At 51.3% G+C, this 10,542-nt stretch overlaps 1 protein-coding gene across 1 annotated transcript; it reads left to right on the plus strand.

The window, feature by feature from the left end:
* Positions 1-2,993: 2,993 nt before the first annotated feature.
* Positions 2,994-10,290, plus strand: LOC126517454 (acetylcholinesterase-1-like). Its single transcript, XM_072285154.1, has 3 exons — positions 2,994-3,157; positions 4,495-6,015; positions 9,996-10,290. Exons 1-3 carry the CDS (start codon positions 2,994-2,996, stop codon positions 10,288-10,290), a joined length of 1,980 nt encoding a protein of 659 aa, XP_072141255.1.
* The last annotated feature ends 252 nt before the right edge of the window (positions 10,291-10,542 follow it).

The following is a 10,542-nucleotide window of genomic DNA, read 5'->3' on the forward strand; positions in this document are numbered from 1 at the left end:
ATATATATATATATATATATATATATATATATATATATATATATATATTGCCACCTGCAGTAATGGGGACAATGCAAAAGAAGAGGGATGGAAGGCCAAGAAGGAAGAAGTGCGTTGTTGAGCCAGATAATGTTCAATATCTTGGAGTCGTTGGCCAGGTCGGGGTGGTGACTAGTAAGCGGAAAATCCCAGCAACCCGAGACGTCGGTATGGGCACTGGCGGCACAAACGATCTGCCTCCCGCAGTGGAAGCACAGAGAACGGCGGTCCGGTGTGCGCCAAACATCCGACGTCCGAGGCGTCATGCGTCGATCGTCTGCGTAATGCACTGGCTGCTCCGGCTGAACCATAACATGAGGAGCGGCAGGCGGAAACGCTGGATGCGTGCGTCGTTCTGCGATGTATTGCACCGGTTGGGCTGGTGAAAGTCCAACCGGCTGAGCAGCGTGAAGAAACACTGGGGGCGACGAAGCAGGGAGTCTCAGGGCTTCTGCGTAGGTCGCACGGCGGTGTTCAGTCGGTGCAGGCGAGCGGAGCGCTTGGTGTATTTAATCTTTTACAACATTGGCAATGGAGCTCACCGTAGGTTGTGACGCGCCGTAAATCTGCATTTCTTCCCGCACGACGGTGTAGATGAGTTCTTGGAGGTTGTGATTGTTGCTTCCGGTCAATGTGAACATAACTGAAGCGGATGTTGCGCTTAATTGAGCTCGTAGAAGTTCGATCGCTGCAGAAGCATCTTCTCCATACTTACAGCCTGAGACAAAAATTCGGCGACAGTCTTCGGAGGGCTCCGCACAAGACCATCGAAGAGCTGCTCCTTCACTCCTCTTATCGGGTGACGGAACTTCTTGTGCGCGGACATTCCAGTGTCTCCTCGTCTGAAGAGGCGCGTCACGTCTTCGACAAATGCGGTGACACTTTCATTGGGAAGCTGGATCGGTCGTTCGCGGCGATCAGCACTGGTGTGGGTGTGTTTAGTAGCAGTTAATTTCCTTTTCCTTTGTCCTCTCGTAGCTTCAATGCTAGTCAAGGAGGGAAGGTGTTGAAGGTCCGAAGTCGGCGCCCCTCGATGATTCGAGTGCACGGTGGCAGCGCGAAGAGCCGTTGTCCGACGAAGTTACGTTTTATTCAAACGCCGAAGCGTCTGTCCGAGCCCAAGCCCGAAGCTCCGCTCTCTCTCCACACAACCAAACATGACTTTTTAAGCCCTCAGTTGTACAAAGGATTCGCAAACCAGCCAATCACACATGCGAGTTCACATCATTGTAACCAATAGCGCAACCACCTTCGTGCCGCACACAGCATTGGTGGAAACAGTGGCACTCTTTAGAACGCGCCAGGGGATAGGATTCTCAAACACACATGCCACCTCCCTCTCCCCTACGTTGGGCTGCGAGTATCGGCCCCTGACGTCTTCCCTCTTTTCACCTACAACCGGCCGCCATGCAAGCTGCCGAGAATGTTCCGTGAAATCGCGGACTATTAACTGCATATCGGCCGCACAGCGGGCTACCCTGCCAGTACTGAGAAATCTGTCTCCCGTGCAGCTGTGTGCCGGTTCGCTTGAAATACAAACAGCATAATTGGGACCCGATGACAATCGCACACAAAAGCATTCCTCTGCCGTAGCCGGCTAAGTGGTAAAGCTACCGCCATTTTCACGGTAATCCTTAGCAGGCGCACGCGGATGCCAAACATCATACCGGCTGGGCAGCGTCGCGTCGCCCAATTTCCGTGACCGTCGACGGGACATTTGGGGAGTGCATGGGCATTAGCGGTGACGGTGACCTCAAGCACCCCCCCACGCTCGTCTCCCCGAACGCTCCCCTTCGGCTCGCGCCTTCTACCCTTTTGTTCCGAGCGGGGGTCCAGTTCTAGTGCCTTTTCTAAAGTGCAGCTACTAATCCGCTTTCTCTTCACGCGTGAGTGTTGCCCGCGTCCCCTCTTCGCGGAACCCATATGCGTGCCTCATTTCCGGTTATTGGCCGATACAGTAGGTGTGGGCTCGTCCTACGCTTTGCTGTAGTCGCCTAAACTGGGCTACAAAATAACAGCGAGGTCACGTCCCTAATCTCAATCTGATGGCCCGTTCACACTGAGGAATCCGGCGTCTACAGAGAATGGAATTCTCCAGCCGCCGAAAATCGTGTCGTTCACATTGTTTGCGCACCGCGCCGCCGGAACGAGATACAGCGCCATCTGCCCCATAAAGTGCTAACCTCCAACCAAGCGCGGTATATCCCGGATGTTCGCGCAGCTCGAAATTGCGCAATTGTCTCCGTTCGCGTCGAGTTCGTGGGTTAATTTTGCGCGTTTCCACCATTGCTTGAAAAGGCAATGATGAACCCTGAGCAAGAAGAGGCCGTACTGCTAGGCCTGTTGGCAAGCACCTTTCTGGCGATGCGTGACGCGCAGAAGCATTCGCCGAAGAGACGACGCCACCGGCGTTGCTGGGTTCGTCCTGCTTTGCAAGGGCGCGCGTAGATTGGTCACGCCACCTTGTCAGGTCGCTTATATCTTGTGCTTCGCGTGGTACTTGTCGAAAAGGACGGGGCGGTTACGCACCAATTCGATGAGCATTTCCGATGTCGCGACGCGTTCGAAGACTGCGATATGACGAGAGCGTTGGGCTTGGCCGCCATCTTTCGAATTGCTGAGACGCGCTCCGATTGGTTCGCGGCGAGGCAATCCGGCGGCAGCTGCCGCAAAAATCGGTCCGGGAGCGATCGGCGCGGAAGGGGCTGTTCCGGCGGATCTCGCCGCCGCCGAACTGGGTTCCGCCGAATTGGGCGACGCTCCAGACGCCGAATGCCTCAGGTGAACGCGCCATGACTGTAGCTGACGGCGGAACTCATGCCACGACGTCAGTTGCTCCTCACGGTTTTAGAACCACATACGCGAGCCGTCCTCCTAGCAAACAGAGACATTGTACTCGGCCATACAATTTTCGACGTCTTCGAATACGTCGTCATGGAACGACTTTGGAACCCATGGGTTCTGAATTGTCTACCGGGTCGGTCATCGCGCTGTCCATACCAGTTGAGGTGGTTAGAATCGCTGTGTTGTCTTCTGGAAGCAGTCCCCTGACCAGCGGCTGGCCCAATGGACGGGTCTCTCTATTGGCACTGGGCTGGTGGTTCCCCTCCCAGGAGGAGTATGCGGCATGAGTGAGAAATACCCAGCACCTCCACCAGTTTGTCACGTGTCTCCAAAGAGGACTGGAGGCGTTTAATGGGGACAGCTGGCTTTCTGAAAAACAACGGCGGTGGGACCAAGCTATCGAGCGGGCGGGGTTAGTACGCGCACTTCTTCCGTCTTGGCCTTCCCTCCCTCTTCTTCTGCACTGTCCTCACTACTGCAGGTGGCAATATGTAACGTATGTAACATATATGATGGTAGGAACACATGTCTACATATGGAGCGCATCCTACCCCGCGTTAGTTACAGCCGCACGAATAGACCTCCGGTGGAAGTAGCCGGAGCGGTGGAGTAGCCGGAGACTTTCTAGCTACTTTCCTTGAACACATCCTTATGCATTAAAGCTTGACTATTGCTCTCCTCAAGGTACGCCACCGTGGCTGAAGCCCGTTTGTCTCCGAAATCCGTTGCGTGTTCTTTCTTGTGGGGCGCCGACTTCTCATGTCGGCTTGATCTTCACTTCAACCGCTTCTCTGAGGGCGCGGGAAACGCTTGATTTTTTAAAAGGTACAAATCTACCTAGATCTTAGCGCACTGGTCCGGAGGCTTTCTGCCAACTATTGCAGAGAGTTGCAGTAGTGTTGCACCTGACCCACTACTGTGTTTGTTAATTTGTTTATTTATTTTGTTCAAATATTCTCAAGTCTGTGAGACATTAGAGAGAGTAGGGTTTGGGTGAGGGCTAGTTGGTATTATATTGCAAGGATGTTGACTTACAGACTTACACAAAGGGACCGAAAGAACGACGCAGACAAGCGCTGACTTCTAAATGAACTTTTATGTCAAATAACAAGCATATATAACCAACTTGTTTTCGAGGCGGCGTTTTTTCTCTTGGTGTCTTGGCTATATATGCTTGTTATTCCAAATAAAACTTCAGTTGGAAGTTAGCGCTTGTCGTCGTCGTTGTTTGGGTCCCTTTGCCTATGTACGCCCTGCAAGTCTCAATATTACAGCTGCTGTCTGCGGTCATAGAATGTGATGTGTTGAAGCTTCCTGAGCGCGCTGCCGCTATGCTTGCTAATTTAGTTAGTAAGCGATTGTTGCCAAGTTTATACGACCGATAAAGCTACTATCCTTACTTCGTATAGCAGTCTATTAATTTGCTATCGCAATCGATGCTTCGGCTCTAAGGCCAAACTGCGACTTTATTTGTTTTGTTTACTTTTACATGTAAAACTGCTTCAGAAAGCATTAGGACGCATCTTTAGCATTAATACTGCGCATTGATAGTGTCCTCGCCATTTTTATATAGTTCGCTACCATTCGGCTGATTTAATTTTGTTGTTTCAGGGTAGTAGCTGCCTTGCTGAGCGGCTGCCTCATCACTGCCTTGGCGGTCTTTGTGCTCCTACCAGTCGTTTCAAGATCTGGCACTAAAGCACCAAGAGGCTGCCTCATCGCGAGGACGCCGAACGGTTACGCCAAGGGAAGCCTACTTCAGTTCAAGATCAACGGCACATCGTACAACTCCGTCGCCTTCTACGGCATCCCGTTCGGCGCCTCGACGACCGGAGACGGGCGGTTCGCTGAGCCCCGATGCGCCCAGCCCTGGCACGACCTGTTCAACGCCACGTACAAACGACCCCCCTGCGCCCAGTCGGACACGCATTATGGTCGCACTTACGTCATCGACGCCTCGAACACCACCGAAGACTGCCTGCACATCAACGTCTGGGTGCCCGGCAAATGCGTGACCGACCTGTTGGGCGGCGAAAACCACCGCGCCGTCGTCTTCTGGCTCTTCGGTGGCTCCTTCGTGGGCGGAGGCAACAGCTTCGACTTCTACGACGGCCGCTTCGTGGCAGGCTTGGGAGACGTGCTCGTCGTCACGCCTAACTACCGGGTGACGTCCTTCGGCTTCCTCAACTCGGGAACGGGCCGTGAAGTTGCGGGCAACATGGGGCTGTACGACCAGCTTCTGGCGCTCCGCTGGCTTCGGGAAAACGTCCACTGGTTCGGCGGCGACCGCGACCGCATACTAATCGCCGGACAGAGCGCCGGCGCCATCGCGTCCTCCATGTTGATGGCGAGCCCGATAATGTCGCAGTACGGCCCGTACCGCAGGGCGTTTCTCATGAGCGGCTCGGCGTACGTTCCGCTGCCCCGGAACGAGGGACCCGACGCGCGATGGAGCTTCTCGCGCCTGGCCTCCAACGCCGGCTGCCAGTCGGCGCGCGTCGCCGACGCTGTGCACTGCCTCCGAAACCGGAGCGCGCCGGATATCTTGAAGGCCACCAAGAATATTTCTCTGTTTTTCATGCCATCCTTCGAGGCGCCCCTATTTCCTGGCAAGATGGACTCTCTCGAGCGGCGGTTCGTAGCGGCCCGAGCGCGGGACACACTGATCTCCAACGTGGCGATGGAAGGGGAGGCCTTCTTTCAAATGCTCATGCCAGACATAGCAGGTACGCAAAAAAAGATCACGGCGCAAGTGCTGAAACAAACTTTTCCTTATTTGTTCGGCGACGCGTCGGACTCTGTGATGGAGTTGCTCATTCCTTTCTTGAAGACCGTGTACGACCTTGAAGCCCCCAACCACCGCGGTTGGATACAGGTTATCGGTGACACCATGTTCCGTTGTCCCGTTGCTTCCTTCGGGAAAAGTTTGGCCACCCTGGGAAAGAATGTGTACTACTTGCAGTACACGCCCAGACCTTCTTTTTCCCCGTTTTCCGGAGAAAATGCGACGCACGGAGACGATGTGCCAATGCTGTTTGGGCTCCCGTACACCTACCCGCACTTGGCTACTGACGAAGACAGGGCGATGTCCTACCGCATGATCACGATGGTGTCCAGCTTCGCAAAAGACGGGTGAGTGGTTTGGGAACTTGCTGCAAATTAATCTGGGGTTCCTTTACCAACTGGTTCGTTGGGTTTAACGTCCGCAACCCACACGTCGCAGGAGGAAGGTTCGGGGTCAGTGCTTTGAGGTCTTTAACGTCCATCCAAAGCTCGACACACTCATGTCTTTGCATTCCGCTTGGCTCGCGCTGGAATACGGCCGTCATAGCCGGAAATTAAGCAAGGGACCTCCTGTTCTGAGGCACAGCCATAACCATTCGGTGCCCGCGTTGTGCGTACACGTGCGGCCCGACACGCGATGTTCAGACTTCATTAAGGTTTCGATCGTTAATGTTTGCTGACTTGCTTGTAATATCAGCGTACCAGAGTTTTAGGAAAGTACTCCGCACGTTCCGTTCCGCAGTTGAACAGTGGCCACTGTTCGTGGCTGTGCGCCTAACAGTGGCTGTTCATGGCTACTGTGGCTGTGCGCACGAGGTCGCGGGTTGGAGTCTCGGCTTTCAACTCTGAGCAAGGCTGGCCCACTATGCGAAATATTGAACCACAAGGAACGCGCTTACATTTCTGGCGGTTCCCTTTTGTAACACGAGGATCTGGTCCTCAGTGCATACATATTGTTACACCCACGAAAGATCTTTATTCAGAGGCCAGGTATAGACCATTTTTTCGTAGGCGCCGCCATATTGTGAGCGCAGTGGCGCCGCCTATGAGCAGCGCCATACTGGCTTGGGTGAAAGCGGTGCTTTGCATGGCAGGTATACGCTCGGCGGTAGGTTTTGGCGTTTGTTTTCGCGGTCGTGTGGTCTGTTTAGTATGACGTGCGTCTTCTACGTAGTAAACGGTTCTGTGAGACGTGCTGAAGTGGTTTAATGCGTCATGGCCGGTATTTCTGCTGGCGTTGAGGTGGACGGAACACGCAGCGCGATGTGTGCGCGCATATTTGAGCCTGCAATCAGCCTCTGAGGTCAATTTTGTACTTATGAATGTTCCAATCACTAATGCGACCTTATTGCAGTATTATCCTCTATTTCTAAGCTGCGGTTTAGGAGCCATGAAACATACGCGACGATCGTAACAGCGTGGGTACCGTTCTGCTACGATAGGAGCTCTGCTGTTATACTTTGACAAGCGCTCAAACTGTTCGCTGCAGGTTACATTGCGTGACTACTTGGTTGGATGGATGATATTTCCACCCATGAATAAAATAGTTTTGGCTAGTAATAGCAGCATTACTTACAGTCTGAATTAAGCTTGTCCAGCAAAGCGACCGTTTACGAGCTGCGCGAGCGTCCTAAGCAGTAGTAGGTGCTGGATTACAGATATCTTTGTTCTATATAGCACATGATCCAAGTATACGGCATCAGCGGTTATATATTTATAAACATTGTGCGGCGTTATCCCGTTTTCTCTTGCTTTTTAGAGAAAGAGGATGATAACCGAATTTTTTTTTTCGGTTGTGTTCGTTCAGTTCTCTACAACGCACTCACACGTATTACGGAAATTTTGCGCTCAAAAATAGACATCGCATTCTTTTTATGCGAATCCTCTCATATATTATGGCTGTATACAGGCCAAAAAGGCAATGCCGAAGCACACAGCTTATATATGTATCGTGCTGGCTCACCAACCGCAGTGATCGCTGTGTTGAGCGGCGCCATGGGCCTCATGCAGCAAGGCTAGCGTAGACATATGGTAATTTCAAGCACACTAGACTTGAAATGCGTGAGAACGATGCCAGTGTATCACAAATATTTGATAGCGCCTGCCGCTCAAATGTTTCGTGGTTGCCTTAGGTTGGACGTGCACGAGCATGCGCTCTTATGTTTTATGTTTTACTCCCTACGCCAATCGATCAGACAGTGAGCTGATTTACCATTTAATACTGGTAATACAGAGACGCCGGTTTCCTTTGTTGAATTAAAATCGATATAAGCAAAATAGTAAACAACACATACACGCACCGCGACTGATAGTGCGCGTCACATTTTTGCGCCCGCAAGACATATTTCCGCCTACAGTAGTCACCGATGCACCGAAAGGCTTCCCTGACGACCTTATCTGAACTAACATGGCGTAAATTTCACAAAGTAAGATCTAAAACATCTCGAAATCGTTCCGCAGCACGCGACAGCAATACTTTCAGGCAGCGCCGCGCCGGATCGCCCAAGCCAGAGAGGAGGAAAGGCTCTCCACGCGCCCTATCCTCCTCGCCCGATGAAACGGTCTATAGATAGTCACGACGGTCTCAATCAGGCGAGTGCTTATTGAGCTTCAGGTAGCCAGCACAACGTCGTTGTCTTCTGTCTTGGATGCGCCACATCAAACGCACATGGGTTTAACAACAAATATATTATATATATATATATATATATATATATATATATATATATATATATATATATATATATATATATATATATATATATTTATATATATATATATACACACACACACACAACGGGAAAGTCTCAGCTGAAACCGATTCAGCGCAAATCACCGAGTTCATCAGCGTCTCTCTCTTTCACTCTGAAAATTGGCAGAACGGGTAGTCTACAATACAATATGCACATTCATATACAGTGAGCGCTAGGCCTAGGTGCGCGTGTTGGAACCCCTGACTGCCGAAATTTGTCCCAAGCCATCCGCCACGGCATTTCCCGCAACCCGGGCGTTGAAAGTCAATTTCTAAGGACTTGTATATGAAATCTACAGAGCATATCTGTGTTGCTTACTTCATTATGTCCGGGAAAACTGAGCCCCTTGGTTGGACGACGCCTGCTTACACGTTACGTTCATTTCTGGTCGCTCTTTCTTGAACCATCCTGGGAGCTCCTCCGCCACTGTTCTCAAAGACCAAAACTAATCCTTACACATTCTCACCCACTTATTCGAATGAAATTCCTAGCACGCTCCAACCCGGTTTGCAGCGATCTGGAGCCTTGTCCACATGGGAGCGAGGAAAACCGCGCCTAAGCCGAACCTTCTAGCCGCTTCTAGTGCAATCTGCATAGTCGCGTGATCGAGTTTCGGGCGGATCTCGGTGATCTCGTTCGCACTCCCAGGTTTCGAGTGGGAGAGCGGCGCCCTGACGGGACCAGCCGAATGGGAACCGCACTGCGAGAGTTCTCTATAGCTCTAGAAAGTGGCCTTACAAATGTGCCATTAATATTCTTGCCCCGGGGGGTAAAAGGGACATAGACTCTTCCGAATAAAATCAAGATTTCGTTGGATGTGCCCTTCTTCAAAGGAAAGCGCCAAGGAGGGTTTTCCCTTATTCAGCCACTGTTTTTAACGAAGACAATTGGTTTCCTTTGGGGATTTCCACAGGAAAATACAAAATTAGGCGCCATAATAGACAGCCAACGGGAAGAAACAAACACGACAGAGCGCTAACTTCATACACAAAGAAATATATCGGAAGCGATACAGGGTTCCTTGATCTTTAGCACGCCTGTTTAACCCTTCATGTAATGGCCGACGTATCATTCTTCCTACGTTGAGTTTGATGCCTCAAGATTTCGATTTAGGCGTCCGAACCTAACGCATAGCCTACAGTAGCGTTTTTGATAACGTGGACTGAGTTTCGATTAGTAGATAGTTAACGAAGCAGTTAATTGCTATTCTAAGCATATAGGCTTTTACTGGAACATTTCATTGCTTCCTTGCACAAATGGTGTCTCCTTAGCCAGAATAAAGGTGAAGTACTTGTTCAATGTTTCCTTGACGTGTAACGGCGTTCCGGCATTAGAGTGTCGAAAAATATGTTCGTGCAATCAAGGCAGCGCATTCGTTACGTCAACTCGGCAAAATGTTCACGCTTTGGGATGAGTAAGTGCAGGTTTACAGTTCGCGCTCGGTCTAACTTCTCTCTCGTGCGTTACCTTTTATTGCGAGTAATTTTGTATCGGTGCATTGTTGATCACACTGGCTTCTATAGGGTCCCTTTTATTTAGGCCGACGATGGTAACGGCGGTGATTGTGGCCCGCAGGTCTCTCCCAAGCCTGGAGGACGGGAGTCCCTGGCCGCTCTTCTCGAAGGCTTCCAACTACTCGTTCGTCGACCTCGCACACTCCGGGTTCACGCTTGGCGGCACCACTCCCGAGTGTCCCTTGCTAGAGATCATGAGGATGATCTTGAACCCGGACAAGTCGGACCGGCGAGCTATCGACAGTGCTTGGACGCCCGAAGTCGTCAGCTTGGCACTGGACATGCTTGCCGCGATACCGGCGCGAGCTCTTGAGATCGCCGCCACCACTCATGCCCGTGCTTACAAAGGCCAATGAATATGCCATACGCTCGAACCCTCCAGTGTTCACTGCGCCTTTCGGGGTGTTAAAAAGGTATCAGCTTGCAACATGTTGTGCGTCGTTGATGAATTGCCCATCTGAGGGGCGTTTGTTTTCATTACAGTGGTTTCACCAAGATAAATCGCAAAGAATAAGGGCAACACTGGACTTTAGTCTACCAAGGGAGCAGGCTGGTTTCAGGAAGGGACACTTTACAATGGATCACGTCCATGTCATCGATCAGGTAAT

Source organism: Dermacentor andersoni, chromosome 11, assembly GCF_023375885.2.
Source record: "Dermacentor andersoni chromosome 11, qqDerAnde1_hic_scaffold, whole genome shotgun sequence".
In the NCBI taxonomy this organism is placed as follows: domain Eukaryota; kingdom Metazoa; phylum Arthropoda; class Arachnida; order Ixodida; family Ixodidae; genus Dermacentor; species Dermacentor andersoni.